Source organism: Cyprinodon variegatus, unplaced genomic scaffold (assembly GCF_000732505.1).
Source record: "Cyprinodon variegatus isolate N-32 unplaced genomic scaffold, C_variegatus-1.0 Scaffold673, whole genome shotgun sequence".
NCBI lineage: Eukaryota > Metazoa > Chordata > Actinopteri > Cyprinodontiformes > Cyprinodontidae > Cyprinodon > Cyprinodon variegatus.
The window spans coordinates 42,758-64,262 of record NW_015151126.1 but is presented as its reverse complement, the minus strand read 5'-3'; the positions used below and the strand labels follow the sequence as shown (position 1 = coordinate 64,262).

General features: G+C 38.4%; 3 protein-coding genes across 4 annotated transcripts in view; all 3 read right to left on the bottom strand.

Moving 5' to 3' along the window:
- The window catches only part of vps13a (vacuolar protein sorting 13 homolog A (S. cerevisiae)), a 49,703-nt gene extending 40,898 nt beyond the window's left edge, over positions 1-8,805 (bottom strand). For both annotated transcript variants that reach the window (XM_015394130.1, XM_015394131.1), the window contains exons 1-16: positions 8,634-8,805; positions 7,107-7,150; positions 6,961-7,003; positions 6,764-6,859; positions 4,916-5,017; positions 4,167-4,276; positions 4,017-4,076; positions 3,882-3,941; positions 3,611-3,691; positions 3,332-3,389; positions 2,454-2,581; positions 2,217-2,323; positions 1,932-2,103; positions 1,571-1,633; positions 680-812; positions 398-492 (exon numbers count right to left, since the gene is read on the bottom strand). In XM_015394130.1, coding sequence (XP_015249616.1) covers positions 398-492; positions 680-812; positions 1,571-1,633; positions 1,932-2,103; positions 2,217-2,323; positions 2,454-2,581; positions 3,332-3,389; positions 3,611-3,691; positions 3,882-3,941; positions 4,017-4,076; positions 4,167-4,276; positions 4,916-5,017; positions 6,764-6,859; positions 6,961-7,003; positions 7,107-7,150; positions 8,634-8,733 — 1,452 coding nt within the window. In that variant the 5' untranslated portion in view covers positions 8,734-8,805. The remainder of the gene's footprint in view (positions 1-397; positions 493-679; positions 813-1,570; positions 1,634-1,931; positions 2,104-2,216; positions 2,324-2,453; positions 2,582-3,331; positions 3,390-3,610; positions 3,692-3,881; positions 3,942-4,016; positions 4,077-4,166; positions 4,277-4,915; positions 5,018-6,763; positions 6,860-6,960; positions 7,004-7,106; positions 7,151-8,633) is intronic.
- A 3,106-nt stretch (positions 8,806-11,911) lies between these two features.
- Positions 11,912-13,123, bottom strand: LOC107097113 (C2 calcium-dependent domain-containing protein 4C-like). Its single transcript, XM_015394126.1, has one exon. The coding sequence runs from the start codon at positions 13,121-13,123 to the stop codon at positions 11,912-11,914; it is 1,212 nt and encodes a 403-aa protein (XP_015249612.1).
- A 2,610-nt stretch (positions 13,124-15,733) lies between these two features.
- LOC107097112 lies at positions 15,734-20,699 on the bottom strand. Its single transcript, XM_015394124.1, has 2 exons — positions 19,175-20,699; positions 15,734-16,067 (listed from the first exon to the last, which is right to left on the bottom strand). Exons 1-2 carry the CDS (start codon positions 20,545-20,547, stop codon positions 15,734-15,736), a joined length of 1,707 nt encoding a protein of 568 aa, XP_015249610.1. The 5' UTR covers positions 20,548-20,699.
- Positions 20,700-21,505: the final 806 nt, after the last annotated feature.

Sequence of the window (21,505 nt, the reverse complement as noted above, 5' to 3'; positions counted from 1 at the left end):
TTCTCAGTTGAACATTTTGTTTTTTTATATGAATATACTGTTTTAATAAAGGCACAATATTTTACAGCATAAAACTGCACTTACAGTACAACCCTTAATTTCTACTTCTTGGTCTACATTTCCCATTTAGGTGAATCTGCATGCTTTGATTTCACTATTGCTGCAGGTAAACCCGAATTTCTAACTGTGGGGCAACTGGGATTATTTATTTTCTACTCTATTATATTTTCTATTGCTTTAATAAGGCAGTGTGGCCCTTTTTTTCAACAGAAGGGGCCTGAGGGGTGGAGCTTGAGGCCATTATAGATTTAAAGAAGAGCTCAATGTGTTAAAGAGTGGATCCTGCCCTGTGAACCATCTCTAAAAAGTAGGACTGTGTGAAATCAAAGTGACTTACAGTCTTTGGCAAGTTGGGATTAGCTGCAGTTTCACTGTATCCGATGGCAGTATAAAGTTTAGCCTTCTCTTCCACGGTTAACAACTCATCAAATGCTGAAACGAAGAAAATGAAAGAGCCAACATTCATAAAAACAAAAATTGCAGATGTATCAACAACAATCGTCTGCTGATGAAATGACGCTGGTGCCACTCTTCTGCTTGGTTTCTAACTTGGATGTCTACCGTCCTAACCACTGCACTCAAAGTCACTGCACTCAAAGTTAATTTTTTGGCGTCTTACTCCCAGGCTTGGCATCTTTTGTCTGCTTCTCAGCTTCTCCTCCCCAGCTCCACATCCAGCCGAACCAGCCCTGAGACTCCTCTTCTTCCATCTTCATCCCTGGACGATAAATACGTAGCCCTGCCTTGCTCGCCTGTGGAAGAACTAGAGTCAAACTCTTCAACGCAACCAGATTTATAGTCCTTTCATATTATCTTTCAATACATGCAAAGCTGTCAGACAGAAGATGAATGCAAACAACTGACCCTGATGTGATAGTCATTTAATTTCATTTGAATATCTTATCTTGCTGTAGCTCATTTAGACCAGCATGGCAGCATGAATGCTTTATGTCCTGTGATTTAAAATATGTTCCACCATCAAAATGAACAAAAATGTTTCCTGCTTATAAGACATTAACTTTTTAACTTTGCAAACACGCTATCAGTTCCTACTAAATATGTCCCACCCACTAACAGGCTTCAAAATCCATAGATAATCAGTGATATTCAGAACAACTAGTCAGACTGTTATGTCTGATCAGTGTATATGATAAAATGAAGACATGCAACACATCAATGAGAGGCGTAAAAACACATGACTGGAAAATATTAAGCATTTGAGGAGTGTTGGGTTGGTGTGTGTGTGTAGCCTGGAGCTGCTGCATGATCGCAGGTTGAAACCGAAGATTGTTATTAATGATCCCAAAGGAGGACAGCTAATTCCCAGAATGCTCCCTGTGTGCAGCTCAGTGTGAGGCACACTGCTCTCTAAAGGATGGGTTAAATGCTAAGGATAAAATGTGAGACTATTCCTGTACTCTTAACAGCTACTGTGTTTTGAGGGACATTCATGCATAGAAATCAAACATCAAACTTAATGAAAAAAAAAAAAAAAAACACTGGTTCTTACCTCCACTTCAGCTTGTTTTCTGGTCAATGTGATGTTAAAAATATCTAAACACTTTTCTTTACACTGTGAAAAAAAGACAAAAAGGCATCATTGTAATGACTTCATAGCATTTACTTATAATAAATCAGCATTAACTTGATATTCCTTTTTCATAAAAAAAAAGTTTTAGAACAACTCAACAGAATAAACATGCACAAGCATTGACTTTACTTATTTTGCTTAAAATCAGAAACAGAAGATGACTTAGTGACACACATTTGGACAATCAATGGCTGTTCTTCAAAGACAAAGCTTGAGCTGTTCTCCAAAAACCCTTCATTGTAATTTAAAACTAATTTCAGCCCATTTCCTTGGATCCCACCTCTAATTCCTTAAGCAGCTCTTCTGCTGGCTTTTTGCTGGTGATCTTTGTCTTGTAGAGCTCTTTATAACACTTGACCGTTCTTCGGTGGCGGCGGATGTGTTTCCATGACCACATGTGGAGACGTGGCTTCACATCGACCTCCAGGATACCTGTGATCACATACTTCCACCTGGAATCCAAGAAAACATGAGCAAACAATTAGGTGTTGTATAAGTGACAATAAATGTACAGCAGCCAGTGGAGGTAAAAAAAAAAAAAAAACACACTCAGGTGTAATCTGACCATATGTGAGCATTTCCGTGAACGTGGACCTCAGGTCTGTACTTTCTGTATGGGAGATTTCGTGACATCATATCCACTGAGCCCAGCAACTCCAAAATGCTAATGTACTAGAAAGACAGGAAGTCAGTGATTACAAAGCAGTAGAGTGTACTGCAGAGCTCTTATCAGCTAATGTTGTTGACCTTAAACATCTTGGTCAGATTCTATGGACCCTGATTTGACAGGGACACAACTAACCTGATCTTTGTTGAGTTCAATGGCCACCTCACTGAGGTTGACCATCAGGTCGACTTTCGGAGAGGAGAAATCCACATCGGACCTGGGATTCATTCGCAGTTTAGCATTCGCTGATATAGGACGAAAAACTGCCAACCAGCAACAGAAGGCACATTTTTTAGATACTTAAATAAAGTATCAGGACTTCAAACAATACAGAACATAATTTATTCTTCTCTTTTATAAAGAAACCTTTTATGGTAATACTAGTGGTTACTTTTGCTAAAGATCTATGAATGGGGTGGGGGTTAAAGCTTTGTGAAACACAATTTTAAAAATAAAAAACATTTTGGCACATTATCTCAAATTTAAACTTATTTTATGGGGGTCTTACATGACAGACCAAAACCTAACAGTGAACTCAGAGACTTTTTAATAATTCTGAATAGTCTTTTCAACTTTTGCCACAGGTTTTTCAACTTTAACTTCCACCCTTATCTCAAATCTTTCTGGGACTCATCAGTTTTTCGTTTTTTCTTTAAAGAATGGCTCATTTCTTGCCACTTTTTTAAAAAAAAGGCCATATTTATTAATGGTTTAATGGTTACAAAGTACAGGGTGGCACAACAAACATTTTTGTCTTTTATTTGTAAAATGCTTCAAAACTTATTTCTGATTTTCTTTAGACGTCACAGTTCTGTGTCCTTTTGTGTTTTTCTATCACATAAAATCCTAACATATCTGTTAAAGTATGTGTTATGTGTAGTATATAAGGTGAATGTCATGTACCAAGTATAAAATGTACAAAGTACATTTGAAGAAATTAAAAAGCTAAAAAAAGAGATGAATTTACTTGGTTTTAAACAGATAAAACAAAAAGGAGGCACTGGGTCACTCACTGAAGTCGTGGCTGACAGCAACAGAAGGTTGGATTTCAATGCTGCTCTGAAGACATCGCTAAAGAAATGGAAAACATATTCAGTAACAGATTCCTTTTTATTAATTTTTACATTCAACTTTTCCAATATGCAAAAACAGTCTTATGTTTTACTACTTTTAAAACCAGTTTGAAGTGGGCAGAAATAAAGGAACACAGAAAAAAAGGCAACGATAGAAATAGGCAATTTGTCCAGGTGAAGGCAGTTAACAACCCACATAGTAAAACTCTGGTGACTCACCAGGGCTTCATCTGCGCTGTACTTGGAGAAGAGAACAGAGTCGACATTCCAGTAGGCAAACAAGTTGCTCAGCTCGACCAACTGAGGACAGGCAAAATGAAAACAACTTAGTCATGAAGAGTAATGAAGCCGTTAATCTAGTTAATGCAGAGCTGACTGTCTAGAGGTTTGGGCCACAGCCCAGAGTGAGGAAAAAGGGTTCTGAGAACTAAAGGCAATTAGAAGTTATTAATAGAAGTGACAGAAAACAGTTCCTAGAAAAATAAATTACCTTAAAGAACAGCTTGGAGTGTTCATCCAGCAGACTGGGTTTCCAGTTATTGTCAGCTGTCTGTACAAGCAGAAATTCTATATTATATTACATTACATTACATTATATTATATTATCAGAAACACATCAGATTACCTGAAGGCTGAGGTTTTTAAGCGACACTCCAAATGACAAAGGACAGTTTGGATTAGTGATCTGAGGAAAAGAGACATTGATTATTAAATCCCTGCAGCCTACTAGAGACATTTTCATTCAGTGCTACTGATTATCTTTAAAAATACTCACATCATCCTCATATCGAACATGGATGTTAGAGATCTTGACCTGTACGTTTTTGATGACTTGAGTGACGAGCTTTTCCATGAAGGTGTCCTGCTTCTCTAACGTTGGATTCTCTGTCAAATACAAGCAAATATCAGCACCAACTGTTTTGTTTTGCTTCTGTTTTTTCAAGTTTAGCCACCAAGAAAGATGGTGAAATGAAAGTAAGAATGTCAAAACTCCTGAATAGAGAATTTAACAACAAACTCAACTAATAATAGTGTTTAAGTTTTTAATCAATATCAGCAGATACTTCAGCCCTTTTTTATGAGCTAAAAGTGAATACTATTACCTAAAACATTTAAAAAGAAAAATTAGAAAAACAAATCTGAAATAGGTCATAATTCCTCCATCAGCACTGCCTGCTCAATAAATTACAATCTGTTTTGAATTTATAAAATCAATATATTTTCTATTATAGTTTTTAATCAATATAGTTAAAAAATAAAAAAATATAACTGCTGACGTTTTTCTCCAGACACTAAATATTAAACAGTGTATTTTTTAATAGTTTGCTTTAGATTTAATCTGAAATGCTAACGAGTGTGGCAGCTCATGAACTCATTCCCAGCTATGTCACAAGAAAGTGGTTCAGCTTTCTCCATTATTGCTCACAGCTTAGCTTAATATGCCTCTGAAACCTTCTACACACAAACACAATACTGTTGGACAGACCCACACATAAACACTCTGTTTATCTTTATGAATCAGACCTTGCTCTGCAGCCTTGAGCTTTGTCTCTTCTATCCGCTGAAGTTCCCTCTGGCGAGCTTCCTGCAGCTGCTTCTCCTCCTTTTCTGCATCGTACTTTATACCTAGAATCAAGGTACAAAATATCAAATAGTGTCAAATAGTGTCTTAGATTTCACTACAACTATACTTGCTGATCAGAACAATTATGCATCTAAAGATCATTAAAAATAAGGGTTCATTAATTATTAAAATGTACACTTAAAACAGACCAAACAGAGAGTGATCCAGATATATTTCTATTCTTTGCTTAGTTTGTTTTAATATTAATTAATTAATATATATTTTCACATTAAGGAATATTTCCTCATTTGCTAGAAGGCTGATTCCAAAAGAGAAAAGAAATCCAGCTGATAAAGAGCTTAGTATCTCAAACCCTTCTCTGCAAAATGAGAAAGTTGGGCAAGAACATTTAACATATGGTTAAAACAAAACAAAAAATAATCTTAACCAAATAAGCATCCAGATCTTGAAGAGTTTGGAAACAGGTCTCCATAAAGTGTTGTACTTAAAATAAAATTAAAAAATTATTCATTATCATCATTATATTTATCCTAATGTTATATTTTTAAACCTAAGTGCTGTTTTAACACAACTAACCACAACATCTTACTGGAAAGTTTAGTTTAGCATTTCTGGTTCAGTATTAAATCGCTTTCTTAAGGGAACTGCTGTGCTTTGCTGCACTGGTTGAATCTTTCTCAGAGCATTACCAGGTTTCTGTGAAGTCCCTCAGGTCTTAGCACAAAGCCCATTCTTTTTAACCTCTCAAAACCCATTTTTCTATTTGTAAAGTGTTGACAGATAGTAAGTCAGAATGCATGAAAATTACACTGGTAAAATGTTTACCAATATAGACATGTTAGACATCTTTGGAAAGCTTAGATTCCCCACAATTCAACCACCTAGTTCATTTTATGGACACAGTGAGCACAAAAGCACAATTTACACAGATATAGCAGCATGTCAAAATGTACTATGACAAAGCAGCCACAACAAGCATTTCTTTATAACTGCTGTTCAAAAAATACCTACTATTTTCAAGAATAAAAAAAAAAAAATTTTCAGTCTTGTTTGAACTGGTGCAGCTTGGTTGTTTTACTCACCCAATTTTCATGTAGATATTCAGAAACTAGAATGTGTTAGCTTTCAAATAATGTATCGCACATGTAATTTGGGCTTACAGTTCCTAAGGTATTTGCTTTTCCATTTGGGTATGCAAAGTAGGCGAGAATTTCCCAAACTAAGGTGGGTATTGAGAGGTTAAACCTTTGAATATTTCCTCAGGAAGATGTTAAAAAAGAACTGAACTTCCATCAGTAAGTCAATTATGTGCAATTACATTCATTTCCAGCCCATCCTTGTTGATCTTCCTCAGGGATTGCAAACCTTCATGTAGTTCAGGCATAGAACAACACTGAAACACTTAAACCCATCCACTGTCTTCCTGTAGCTTGAAATAATTTAAATATTTAATCACATGTTGAATTTTTTAACACCACCGCACTTCACTTTTTAAAGTCAGTAATTTTTTTATTTTTTTTTTACTTTGATTATACTTTGGTTATTTTTCTTTTCTCTTTTTCTCCCTTCTATAATATAAATCCTTGGTATGCTTACTGTTTTTATAAACTGACTGCACATACTTCTGCAGAATACTAAATGTTTTCACATCTTTTTTTTTTCCCTTCAATCTTTTGGGGCAAAAAAAAAATGATGCAAGAAAAATTTGAGGAAAGTCTGATTAAAGTGGCATAAGTGGAGTTATCCCTCACTGCTGATTGATTTCAGTGATTAGATAGCAATCTTACTCGCTGTGGGAACGATGAGGAGATAGACCCCATCTAATGTGGCCTCCACCGACTTGTTGTAGATGTCCGTCCATGGAATCTTTAGTTCCAGACGCCCTAATGAGAAAAAAAAATAAAACAAATAAGAAAATGTTCAACCAAAAAAAAGTAACAGACCAAAGATAAAAAAAAGGATGAGATGAGTCCAGCAACTTTACCTATGTGGCCAGCTTTCACTTTAAAGGGGAGGTCCAGTTGACTCTGCAAACAGAAATAGTCATTAGCATTTCAACAGAAAGATGTATTTCCTGTCAGAAAGTAATACTGAGAAGGTTAAAGTTACGTATATATGGCTTCAACTCACCAAGGCATTTTCCTTTATTTCAAGACTTTTCAAGACAGCATCACCTGTAATTACAGCATTACTTAACATACAATAACATAAAACACACCATACTTTCTAGATATTCTATATTTTTTTTTGTTATTGTCCTGTATTGTTCAGTTGTGGGTGGCTTTGCCTATTAAAAAACTAAAAGTAATAATAACAACTGGATATAATCTTGGATATTCACCTTGTGCTCATTATTACCTATTGTCCCTTTAAAAACGATTAAACAGACACATAAAAACACTGTTATCTCTATGACTTATATGTAATGCATCATCATAACTGGTTACTGCTCTCATCAAGTTAGCTGAAATGTGAAGCACAACCTTTAATAAAACCCAAAGCAATAAAAAATATATTTTCAGACTTTTCTTTTCATACAAACCTGTGTAAAACAGATACACAAACATTATTTTCTAACCCTTCTGACCTAAAATAAGTCTATTAATTATCTATTAATAATCAGACTATTTCATTGATACCAGAGTAACAACAGAGATTTATTTTTACTTCAAAATCCAAAAGATTGTCTAAATTTCTTTAGTATTGGGTTAAAAATGCCTATTACATGGTATGGCTTTGGGTTAGGGTTTGGCAATTAAGCAATAAAAACGATTAATCAAATTTTCTGTTCATGAAGATTTCATTTTTGGAAAATCTGGGTATCTCCCCTTCCACCCCACTTCTTAGACCATAGCTCAAGATCAGCTCATCACTTTCTGCTCTTAGAGATGTACTTATAATTTATAGACTAGCTCACTGTGTGATACTGCTAACTGCAAACATTTATTTTTTAATAATCATTGTTTAACAAGCATTTTCACAGCTTGAATTTCATCAGACTTTAAATGAAGGTCCCTTCCCAAATGGAATGGTTGAAATTAGGGCTGAAACAATTAATCAGATTTGTTAGCTATTAACTTACAGAAAATAATAAATATAAACTAAAGTTAGACAATTAAAGAAAAAACGTCTGTGTTCTTGAACGGTTTACATTAATATTTGATTTCATATCTACATGCAATTTCGCATGAGTTCATTAAAATAAAAATAAAAAACACTTGGTCAACCTAAAAAGTAAGATCAATTTGCTTTATCTCTACAACAGCAAACAGAATATCATTTCATCAATAAGAAAAATGTTTATTTTAATCTCATCGTGTTCGACAAGTTCTTAGTAACAATGTGAAAGTGAATGAATATCAGGCTCTTAAGAAGGGTGGGACTACGAACTGGTCCATTCCCACAAACTTAAAATATCTTTTTCAAATAAATATAATACCAAGAGATATTTTCTGCAGTTAAAAACACGAATTACTTATTATTTCATTTAAAAACGCTGAGATGAGAATAGACCAATAAAAGACAAACTGGAATATAGAAAGTGAGACTGACAGCTGGGAGAGTCTTCCAGCACACAGGACTAGTGGCTGACGCTACTAGCATGTAGCAAGCTAGCTTGCTAGGTAACTGGTGAAAGACAAATACAAGTTCGGTTACCTCCCCATATGCCAAGCTTCAGCTGCGAGCTGTCAAGGTTCACAACATAGTCCCCTAAAAAACGGTTTAGGACGTCAACGACCACACTTTCAAGGACCATTTTGGCGCTGTTTTCATCTGTGTATCACCATGTTTACATCCAGTGGACTTCATGTAGCTGCCTCAACGTCAGAATTATTAGTAAGACGTCTAGCGGTGGGAAAGGAGGTCCGTACGTCCATTGGTTACGTCACGCCGTAACTGCTGAGTGAGAACTCGGTATGGCAGGTTATAGTAGCATATACTCCCATAATTCTGAAGAATATGGGCGTGAAACGAAGACATGGTTATTATTATTATACTTTTTTTTGCATTCGGATTAGAAAAATTAATTATGGCGTTATTTGCACTGCCTTTAGGTGCTCAACTAGTAACATCCATATTGTTATGTACTTGATCAATATTATTTATTTATTTATTTATTTTTTTGTAGTTTAACCAGAATGGTTGGTGGTTCTTTTCCTTTAGCATGATCAGATATGTACACTCTATTCTAATTTTTGATTACCATTTTGGTTAACTTTTTTATTTGCCACTGACACTCCTGAATTTCCCACTTGAGTGGTATTTAAGGATATTCCAGTTTCTTTTATATTCTAAGCCAGCCAATGAGGTAAGACAAATGATTAGCCTCCAAGACTAGTAGTTCAATACTACCCCCTTTAAGTGGTAGTTAGTCAATAGTAGCCACATTTAACAATGAGATGTAAGATGGGTTCCCTCTCCAAAACAAGTCATGGTCTAGAGCAGGGGTCTTTTTCCAGGCCAAGTACCCCCAAACTGATGGCGAGATGGAATGGGGACCCACTTATTATATATGAAATTGTGTTATATCGAACTGGTCCGATAGTCACTGTATTACAGGTGGTGTAATGTAACGAAAGTAATTTTGCCCTGGGATTATTGAAGTATTTCTGATTCTGATTCCTCGTTTATGGGGCAGGTGTTGTGAATAAAATGGTGCCCAGCTTGAAAGAGCTCCTGTGTGTTTTAAAAAAGATAAAATTGTCCAGAGAGCTGTTCCAAACTAAATTTCTTTTTGCTTTACACTGGTGTAAACAAAATGACAAATAAAATCTGTCTAATGTCTAAAAATGTCTAATGTGTGTCGCTGAATGTGTGCATTGATGACTGAAAGAAATCTTCTGCCTCCATTTATCTGTTTACTACAGTGTGTTGAATTCATGTTAATGTGTATTTAAAGACATTTCAATTAGTGGAAAAAAATTGTAGGGGGAATATAAAAAAAAAAGTCTGATCAATTAAAACTTTCACGAGCCCCATGTAGTACCTCTGTGGACCCATAGGGGTCACGGACCCACTGTTGAAGACCTCTGGTCTAGCGGTATCAAAACAACAGAGCAACCTTGTGATCCTTCACTTTCTTGCTAGTTTGAGGACATTTGAGAATGAGTTGATGCCAGTTTCAGATCCAGAGAAAAAACATTTGATGGATAATCAAAATAATTTCTGTTTTTTATCATATAGTACATGTTGGAGTGCCATCATAAGTGTTTTGAAAGAGAGCCCTGCTAGATAATAGAAATAGGGAAATTGCCTGACACAAATGTCATGCAAATTTATTGAATAACTGTGAGACGCTAATCAGCTATTTAATTATACAATAGCCTGACTTATTTTCAGATCAAATTGGAGAGTGTTTTAACTTTGGGTTTTATGAATCCATGTGAACAAGACATAAGAAGTTTAACTAATCTTTACCTACAAACACCACAGGACATATTTTTGTCTGTGACCACAATATAAAAGCCAAACTGTATCAAACAAACATTTTCCATAAAACTTTGCATTGAATACATTTTCAAAAAAGCTTCCTTTTTTTGGGATTACATTTTCGTATTCATATTTTTGTTTTTCATAAAGATATTGATTCTTCTCTTTGCACATAGTGATGAGCATAACATCTCACAGTGATGGATTAAACAGTGTGTGCTTAAAAAAAAACTTTTTCACCTTTATGAAAGACATTTGGAAACATAATAATAACATAACATCACAGAGATAGAAAATAAAACAACAGTAAATACTGTAGACTTCCCTGATTAGGGTGTTCAATGACATCCGAAAAAATTCAAACTCTGGAAGAACCACTGTGCTGGTGTTATTGGACCTCAGTGCAGCGTTTGATACTGGTGATCACACGATTGTCTGGAAAACTGGGTCTGCCTTTCTGGATCAGCACTGGATTGGTTTAAATCCTACCTGATGGACAGGGACCAGGGAACTTTAAATCAGAGATCAGAAAAATGCCATGCGGGGTTCCTCAAGGTTCCATTCTGGGGCCCTTCCTATTCTACATCTACATGCCCCCCTTGACTAGGATTATAGCACAAAACCAGATCAGTTACTATCACAATGTCACTACTGTATGTGACTATGAACCCAACAGAGCATTTGCTATATGCTTAGAACAGATCAATATATGGATGTGCCATAATTTTCTCAGTTTCATGTTTCAGATTGAAACAAAACTGAGGTAATAATCTTTGGACCAAAGGGGGAGAGATCCAGAGTTAGTTCACAGCTTCAACCGCTAAAAAACACTAATTTTGGTACAAATGGTGTCATGGTGAACTCAAACCTGAACCTTTAACATTGGGTGAAATTTACCTCTTCATTTAACCCAGGCATCCCCAAACTCGGTCCTCAAGGCCCCCTGTCCTGCAGGTTTTAGAGGTTTCCTTGCTCCAGCACAGCTGATTTTAATTGAAAGCTGATTAACAGGCTTTTGGTCTACTGCAATCATTATAACCAGCTGTGCTGAAGCAGAGAAACCTCTAAAATCTGCAGGACATGGGGCCTTGAGGACCGAGTTTGGGGATGCCTGATTTAACCCCGGGGAGAAGTTTGGGGTTAAGGATCTTGCTCAGAGACCCATAGTGGCAGTCTGTGGGAGTGGGTTTGGAACTCAGAACCTCAGGATTTTAAGCTCTATGCCTTAACCACTAGGTGGCCACTCCTAAGTACTGCAACTATTCTAGATTTGTGAGGACATTTCCTCAGTGAGTCTTACATTTTTGTGAAACAATCTAGTGCTTTAGCATTTCTTTGCATTTGACTAATGTTGTTTTTTCAGAAGCTATAATTGAGAGTGACTAAAATATCTTAAGGTGATGAAAGCAGTGAAAAAATGCAATGCAGTATCAACACCAAAACAAAGCAAAAACAAATTAAAGATGTGATATTTTTTGCAGGACATAGCTGATCCAGATCTGCTCTTACATCTGTTCTCCACACCATAACAGGTGGGATAGTGGTTTACAGATCACCCCGATCAAAGTTCCCCTCTTCAATGCTCCTGCTGCAGCTTTATCCAGCACTTTTAACCTGAGCTGCAGCTCTAGCAGATCCTTTTGGCTCAGCTCTGTGAAGTAGAAATCTTCATTGAACACAGGACAGCGGCAGTTCCTGATGGTAGCACTCTCCTGCTGCTGCAGCCTTCCTGGTGTTAGGCAGAGATTCACAGCGCAGTTCAGGGTTTGTTGCTCATTTGGATCCAGCAGGCCTTCTACAGAAATTATACGCACTCTAATAGTGGAAGAGATTGAGCATGTACCGTTAGAGAATGTAGTGTGCTCAGTGGAGAGGCGAACTCTGCCTCTGCTCTGCAAAGGAAGGATGTGTTCATGCTGAAGTCTCTTCTGGCAGTGGAGGAAGTCCAGGGGATGGAGGACAGGTGGGTGCAGGCCCGGTGGGTTTTTCTTCAAAGACGATTTGCTGGAGGAAGAAGTCGATATACTTAGTCCTAATTTCTTTGGCTTCATGCTTTTCTCTATGCTATCAATCAGCGAAGGGCAGGACACTGTTTCTTTAAGACGGCAGCTTCTGGATGGGACATTTCTGGGTGTTTTGATAATGGAAGGAGCTCCAGCTTCTGCTGCTTCCGAGAAGCTTTTGGATGCAAGCATTGGAAGAAACTCTGACAGAGTTTTCTTTAGTGAGGTCATTTCCTTCACCTGTCTGGGCTTTGATGTAGGGATTCTTCTTTCGAACGTGTACATGGGCCGTTTTGAATGAAACAAAGATTCTTTCCTTCTAGTGTTGGGGCTCTCATACACCCCTGCCAGACCATAACACTCTGCAGAGAACGGTAAAGGTTTTCTTGGAGCATCCTGAAGATCTTCATTGTTTTCCCTCATCTTCTTTTTAGTTTGGATAGTATTTGAAGAAGTCAAGCTCTTTGGTGTCAGCTTCTGGTTGTCCAGAGACAGAGGGGTCATTTCAGGCTCCAGCACTGGGTGTCTTTTGCAAAGCCTCGGAGGCAGACAGAACTCAGGGATGTTATCTGGAGTGATGATGTTATTGTGAAGATTCTGAGAGACGCTGACCTTTGAGCAGAAAAAAGCATCCTCATCCCTCCTTCCAATGTAACGATCCAGCTCCAGAGGAATGCTCTCCATGCTCTCCCTTATCTTCCCAAGGACCCACATGGTCAGCTGCAGGCTTTGCACAAAAATCAGTCTACTTAAAATAATTACAAAATATGTAATTTAGTAAAAGTTTCTGAAATCTTTGATCAAAGATTTCCAAAAAAATGCAACAAATGTTATTCTCCCACCTGTGATATTGAGAGGTGCCCTTCTCTGTAAGGGAGATCTGCATGTGTGTGATGCATGTGGCAGGTTTTAAAGGTTAGCCTGAGTTAGTGCGTCACTGGTCTGCCAGCCCCCGCATGCATCAGAGGGTATTATGGAAGCATACATCCCCCAGTACACATCACGGGGTCGGTCTGTGTGTGAATCTGGGTGGGTGCCACATCAGATCAGATGCATTCAAGTGCATTTTGTTGTGACGTAAGCTTCCTTGAATTTGATTTTTTATTTTATTTTTTCAGATCAATGCTTTATGCACTTTGGAGATTTAAAGTGAGTCATGATGTATTAAGTGAAACATTCCAAAAATGCAATATACTTATTTCCTTTTTCACACATGTATAAATTGTTGATGTGGTGTTGCTCCAAAAAAGTTTTTATATGATTAAAAGCAGGACCCATTTCAATTTATTAAAGAAAAAAAAACACATGTCAACAAATTCTTAACACACACTTGAACACTGAAGATGCTGATCATTGTGGAGGAAAACACTGTCATTCATTTAACCTCTGTGATAAAAACTTAAAGAACAACAGAATAACTGAACTGTTCCACATTTCTCATGTTCCATTATTAGTCAGAGCAATAGAAAATTGTGCATACTTGTGAAGAAGGATGACGATTATTCAAGGTTTTCAGTTTTCAAAAGAAATGGAGTTCTTTTCATTTCACCTCAAATGAGTTAATTCTTTGTTGAACACCATTTTGCTGCAACTAGAGCAGTATGCCATTTGGGGAGTGATTTACATGTTTAGCCATATTTCTTTGGGAAATGATTCAGGCAGGTGGGATTGAAGTCTTTTTTATATACTTTATTTTTGATGATGAAGTCTGAATTTTGTCAATACATAAATACATTGTTTATTCTAAACCATTCTATTGCAGGTTTAAATTAGGCTGCTGAAAAGCAAACTTCTGACTAATGTAAAAATATATATATATATATATATATATATATATAGTGTAATAAGTCTGTTTTGCTCTGATTAAAAATATCTGTATTTAGCCTTTAGTTGTCCTAAATGACACACTGAAAATCTATTTACAGTAGGTGACTAAAATCAGGAAGTCTGATTTGATATTAAATGCTTAAAGGAGAGGAGTTCTACCCAGCTAGAATATAAATATCAAATTTTAGGCACAGAAGTGTCCAGCATGTGTTGTGGTTATGATGGCATGGATATACCTGACCTCCTTTTCAAAGTCAGTTTAAAGACCTGGGTGCGTCAGGCAAACAGGCAGCAGCGACAGACCTCAAAGAGCAGGTAACCTTTAGACAGCTGGTGATCGAACAGACTGTTGATCTGAAGTCAGTACACAGCTTTGAGTTAATATGTATGCCTATGTATGTCAAAAAGGTAAAAATTCAATATAATCCTGCAGTTTAAAATTTTATGAGATACATGGAAAACTATTGGAACTCTTAAGAATTTTGACAATTTAGACATAGAGTTACATTCAGCCTAATGTTGTCAAATAATTTTTCACATTTTATTAATTCACATTGACCAAATTCAATTCAATTCAGTTTATTTATATAGAGCTAATTCACATCACATGTCATCTCAAGGCACTTTACAGAGATAATTCAACCATCTGATTGCATTGACTCATCTATAAACAAAGGTGTTGATGGCAGCAGCACAGCTGATATTTCTGTCCAGGATGGAATCACAAGCAAACAGACAGACCAGATGAAGCTACTATGAGAAAAAGCAGAGAGAGGATAACGTTAGAGTTTGAACTTACAAAATCCTGCTTTGTAAGTGAAGAAGGAGGTTTTTAAATGTATTCTTGACAGGAAGCCAATGAAGAGAAGCTAGGATATGAGAGATATGATCTGTCTTTTTTACTTTCTTCAGAGGTCTGGCTGCAGCATTCTGGTTCAGCTGAAGGCTTTTAACTACAATATGTGGACCTTCTGTGGTTTAGATGATTAAAAACCAAAATGAAGCTGAGATCATGACAAAGAAGGATGATTTTAAATTGTATTCTGGAATTAACAGGAAGTCAGTGAAGAGAAGCTAGGATAGGAGAGATATGATCTCTCTTTTCAATTTTCCTCAGAACTCTGGCAGCAGCATTTTGGATCAGCAGAGAGCTTTTAACTAGAAATTGTGGACTTCCTGATAGTAAAGAATTACAATAGTCCAGCCTTAAAGTAACAAATGCATGGACTAGTTTCTCAGCATCACCCCAAGACAGGATATTTCTAATTTTTGCAATATTGTGCAGATGAAAGAAGAAAATTATAGAGACCTTATTGAATACATCATGTGAATACATCATGTGATGTATTCAATAATCACATGATGTATTCCCCATGATGAACAAAATGGGGGATACTGTGCATCCTGTTACAATGCCTTTCTCCAGTAACTACCATGCGGTGGTAAACTTGGCAGTCTGGAACCGCAGCTTGAATGACCCCAGGTAGCTGTTAATCATCAACCTGATTTGTCGGGGATGTGGTACTGCTCCATAGCCTTGTTGATGAGAGAATGGGGCATGGACCCATATGCATTTGCGAGGTCCAGCCAGACAACTGTTAGGTTGCCCTTGCTCCCCCTGGCCTCCTGGATCAGATGGCTGAGGATGGTGGTGTGTTCCAGGCATCCAGAGAACCCTGGAATCCCCCCCTTCTGGATCGAGGTGTTGACGTATCCATTTGTTGTCATGTAGTTAGTTATTCTTCTCGCCAAGACTGAGAAAAAGATCTTGGCTTCTACACTCAGGAGAGAGATGGCGTGGAACTGGCCGATCTCAGAAGAGTCCTTCTCCCTTGGCACAAAGCAACCCTCTGACAATCTCCAGGTCGTTGGTGTGGTACGCAGTGCTGGGAAGAGCTGCAGCGTGCAGGAATATACCACCATCTTCAGGGCTGTGTAAGTTTAAGTGCACAGACTCTTCTTTGCTGGCAGCGTTCATGCATGACTTTGTGAACGCTTAGTTTCATCGCTCTTGGATTCCGCTGCAGTGATGCACTCACATTGCCTCTTGCTCCCTCCAAGTGCTCAGCTGTCTCTGCAACTTCTATGTAACTAGACAACAAGCCTTGGAAAATTATGTGACTTATCAGTCAATCACACTGTGATAGGAATTACGGGTTGTGCTTGCATTTCCAACTGTTGTTTGAGCTAAAGAAATACAAAGAAGAAAAAAGTAGAAAAAGTACTGTTTAAATAGGATGAAGTAACAATCGGTCTCTATTTGGCTCTAAAGAAAATCCCATTTTAATTTAGCAAACTCTATGTTACTAACTTCAGCATTTCCTGTAAAGTATTTCATACATTTCTGTTGAAATGTTTAATTTATCACCATTGCAATTTCTAACCCTCAACTTGATTTGTGGACTAATTTACTTTGCATGATTTGATAACTTAGGATGTTAAATGAACCATATACTGTAATAAAGTCAATGGCCACAACAGAAATAATTGAACTGGGAAAAACCTTGAAACACTCGCTTGACTAGTTAGACAGCTATCCTAAAATACAACTTTAGGGAACGCAGAAGAAAAACAGAAAGCCTGCACATAAACAAAAAGGAAGTTATCATAGAAAAACCCTGGCTTAGTTTGGGTTTGAATCCTGGAGATTTTGCTTTCTTGCAGCACCACATAAACTTACTATGTGGTTTTCTTATCTCTTGTCCAAGAGTATAACACCAAACATGTTTATCTATAGAATAGGTCAATCTAATTATTTAAAAACTGATTAGGGAAAAACCATACTGAAACATTTCAAAAAAGGATGCATTTGAGCAATAAGATCTTACTTCTTAGTCAATAAATGGTATTCCTGTTTTGTAATAGAATAATAAATTGTGTATTCTGATGTTTAGAACTAAAAAAATCGAAAAATATTGAAACTAATTTGACCCCTTTATCAGGATGTAGTATTGAACCTGAAGACAGATCTCGAAAAATAGATAGAGATGGTGGAAAGGTTGAAAAGGGTAAGGATATTGATCTCTGATCGTTTAATGATGTCATGATGGGTTTTCTGGTTCCTACTGTAACCCACGTGCAGAACACACTCTGAGACAGGGAAAGAAGTCAACAGTTTATTAAACAAGCCACAATAATAATTTCAGATCCAGGGGGGGGGTATCAGATCCAGGATTAATCACGATAGGGTTTTCTGATCTGAAGATGAACTGAGCAGCAGAAAGGGGGAGCCAGGAGGGTCCAGAGGCTTGAAGTTGGCAGATGGCTAGGCAGTAGTGATGTTATGAGATGAGCCGAGGCTTCGAGGCGTGTGTCGAGTAATGGAGGGGGCGTTTCCCCGATGCGCGTGTCGAGGCGTGATTCATTTAGAGGAGGGGCCAAAATTGATGACGTCCGAGGCCTCGCTACCGTGATACCACGTCACCGGTTCGCTAAGTGGTTCGGGAAGCGCAAGAATTTTGACAGGCATCTAAACAGCCTCAGTGTTCAGTCAAGATGTGGGAGATTGGAGGAGATTGGAGCTGCTCTCAGCTGGATAAAGTTTGGATAGATTCTAAGAATATATTGGTTGTTTTTCCAACCAATCTAGTTGCTTAAAGCTAATTTGGTTTGAATAAACAATGTAATGATCAAACGCTGAGCAAACCACCAGACAAAGCCAGTGTTAATACGTCAGTGTTAAGAAGTATTTTCTCCCATAGCAGACCATCTACATGATTGGCATCCTCTGTTAGGGACAGACTCTCACGCTAGAGGTTGATGGTTCAAGACCTGTCTCTCTCTTTTGAAAGTTGCGATTAAACTTAAGTATTTTGGCTGATGAGACTAAAATGCATTGTTTTGCCCGAGTAAAAATATAGATTGGGAAAATTAGTTCGGTTTAGTAAAAAGACTGATTGAACACAACTTCCAACCTGATTAAAACCAAAAAACATGGAAAAACTATCATGTTTGAATAAAAATGACTAACACCGTTCATTTTGTTCATCATTGCCCAATTTGCACAAACACTTTCACTGTCTGCTTGAGTTTATTTCACTAAAATGGCAGAAAAACTGTGCACCTTAAATGATTGCTCTAAGAAATTTTACACTAAAAAAAAAACGTATAAAATTTTATTATACACACCAACCATTAACAATTTCAAGGGAACTTAAAAGGGGAAAAAAAAGAAAAACAATTGCAAAAAAAATCACAGATTTTATTACAAACTGTAGTTCTGCTGTCCACTAGTAAGTGGTGACATGTTCACATGAAGCCTCATGAACTGTGGGGATCGTTGAAGCAATTTGGCCAAACGGTTTAATGCCTCATGAGGCTTCATCTCACCATCACTACTAGGCAGCGACAGAACTTAGCTTCAGACTTCTGGAAGTCAGAGAATCAGGCAGGCTGGTTGGCTCAGGATTGCTAACCATAACTAGCTTAACACTCTGGCGCCGAAGAGTAGTTCTGCTGCTGCTTATAAGCTGGTCTCCTGATGACTGATGGATCTCAGGTGTGGTCCTCAGCTCAGCTCCAGGAGACCAAGAGGCGCCCTCTGCTGGAGGAAGGTGGACAGACCTCCAGATCCCAACAAATGAGACCAACGAGTCTTGATATAGTTTTATTTGTTATATTACCAAAGACAAACACCTATTCTAATTAAAACAGAGATAGCCCAACTGAACAACATGGGAAGAAATATTTACTAAAAACCTGTTTATAAGGGTCATAAAGTTAATGAGATTGATTAAAATAGACATATTGCAGTAAAGTAATGGAAACAGTAACTGTGGTTGTGTTAGTAAAATTACCTGTTCCATTGGCACTTGTAATATTCATTGTAGCTAGGAAATAGCAAAGCACAAGTTAGTTTACTGAAATTTGAAAAACTAAAATAAAAAAGTAGGATTTAATAGTTGACATTGCTTATTAAAATGAAAGCAGAAATGNAACCCTGGAATCCCCCCCTTCTGGATCGAGGTGTTAATGTATCCATTTGTTGTCATGTAGTTAGTTATTCTTCTCGCCAAGACTGAGAAAAAGATCTTGGCTTCTACACTCAGCAGAGAGATGGCGCGGAACTGGCCGATCTCAGAAGAGTCCTTCTCCTTTGGCACAAAGCAGCCCTCTGACACTCTCCAGGTAGTTGGTATGCTGCCCTTTGCCCAGATTGTCCGGAAGAGCTTCCAAAGTCTACGTAGCAGAAGTGGACACTTCTTGTACACTTTGTAAGGCACTCCGCTTGGTCCAGGGGCTGATGCTGTCCTTGCCTTTTTCACCACCTCCTCCACTTCCTTCCAGGTCGGTTCTCTGGTCACCAAAGGTTCTGAGGGGGGTGGCACCTTGATGATCTTTGGGTGGCTGCTAAGAAGTTCATACCTCTGTGGGTCACAGTGAGTCAACCTCAGAGCCTCTTCAACCTCCTCCTTAGAGCTGCTGAGTGATCCTGATCTTGCTTCTCCTAATAAGGTTTTAGTGAACCTATAAGGGTCTTTGATGAACTGTGCCCTCTTTGCCCCCTTCTTCTTTCTCTGCTTCCGTGTCTGCTCTGCCCTTCTTAGCCTGCGAAGCTGCTCACGAAGCCCTGATGTTAGGTCTCTAATTCCCTCTTTTTCCCCTTCGGTGGCATTCTTGAACTGCCTGGATAGTGCCTTTATCTCTCTCCGCAAGCTCTGCATCTCCTTTTCCCTACGATTTGGTTGCCGGACATTAGGAGTACTGGTCTTCCTATCCTCGACACCAAACCGCTCCTTGGCCACATTATAGATGATTGCTGTCATCGTTGCCATCTTCTGTTCTGCTGCACCTACCAGAGCAGTTTCAAGAATCTTACAGAGGTCCTCATCCAGCTGCTGCCACTCCTTGTTGCTGTTCATTTTCGGCCATTTTATTCTGTCCTTTGCAGGTTGAGGTTGCTGGGAGGCATCAGAGTTGACCACTGTGTGGTTCAAAGGCAAAGCTGTTGCCAAGAGATCTCCAGTGCTGTGGGGTGCCTCCTGACTGGGGTTCTCCTGCGTCTGACGAGGTGTCTCCACCCTGCGCTGCAACAAAATTGCCTCCTTTCCACACTTGGTCTTGGCTTGATGGATCTTTAGCCCTCTGGTGTTCTTGCATATCTTGCCACATTGGCATCGCACTTCTGGTGCCGTCCCTGTCAGTGTGGTTTGGGTGAGCCTTCTCGTTAACCGTGTATCAGTCCTGGTCTGTACCGATGTGTCCGTCCTTGCGAGTCTCTCATCCTCCCCCCCTCTCGGGAGACTCTGGGGGTATTGCTCATTGTGGTCATTCGTAGCTTGATTTGGTGCCCTCTTGCGAGTGCTGTACATAAGGTTGCTAGCCTCATGCACCCATGCCAGGCTTTCCTGGAGGTCAGCTGTCTCTCCAGCGTCACTGATCTTCCTCAGTTGCCATCCAGCCTTTCCTGGACGTCACTGGTTGCCCAGGAATTACTTATTGAATACATCATGTGATGCTAACATACAGTCACTCCCTAATGTGACTGTGGGTGGTTCTATAAATAGATAAATATAAGCAGGTGTCAGTTGATCACTGTTCCAGGCTCGCCAGGCTCAACGGGTTAAAGGGTGTGGTTAGAAAATGTATCTACAGTAAGCAATGTCTGTATATCAGCTGGTGGATTTGGGTAACAGGGCACCAACTGTTTCATCTAGTGCCCTAAAACAGGCTTGCTTTTCATGAAAAGTAGATTTTTGTTTGCAATATCAGCCTGTAGGTGCCTGAAAGCCTGTTTCTTTCATTTAATTATTTTATTTCTTCTCAGTGGCAGATTCAATATATGATTGGCCTGTTCAACTAGTATCTGATTACTCAAGGACTGTTTTGTCTCTTTGTTTAAGCAAACTGTTCTGAATGATACCTTTAGCCGTAATGGAGCCTTAATAGTTAGTAACATCTCTGGGTTCCTGTCTCCTCAACTTCTCCGTCTCAGCAAGACTGTTGGTGTGAGCAAAGTGTAGACAAGCTTTGTACCAATTCTTTGCACCTGGAGCTGTCTAATCTTATCCTATTAGCAAAGGTAGAGTTTATTTGATTGAGGAGTGTTGGAGGAATATTCCATTGAAAAGCTGCAAAATATCCAAAAGTCAGATGTTATGTGGGAGATAATGAAAAGGAGGAATTGGGAAGAACAAAAACTTGCCCATTAAGTGGTAGGCCAGTTAAAATCACAGAGTGGGATCAAGGTTGGCTGCATGTTGGGGCAGTTTGTAGCACAGTTACCTTCATTACCTAAGAAGGTCTTGGGTTTGAGTCCTGGCCTAGGGT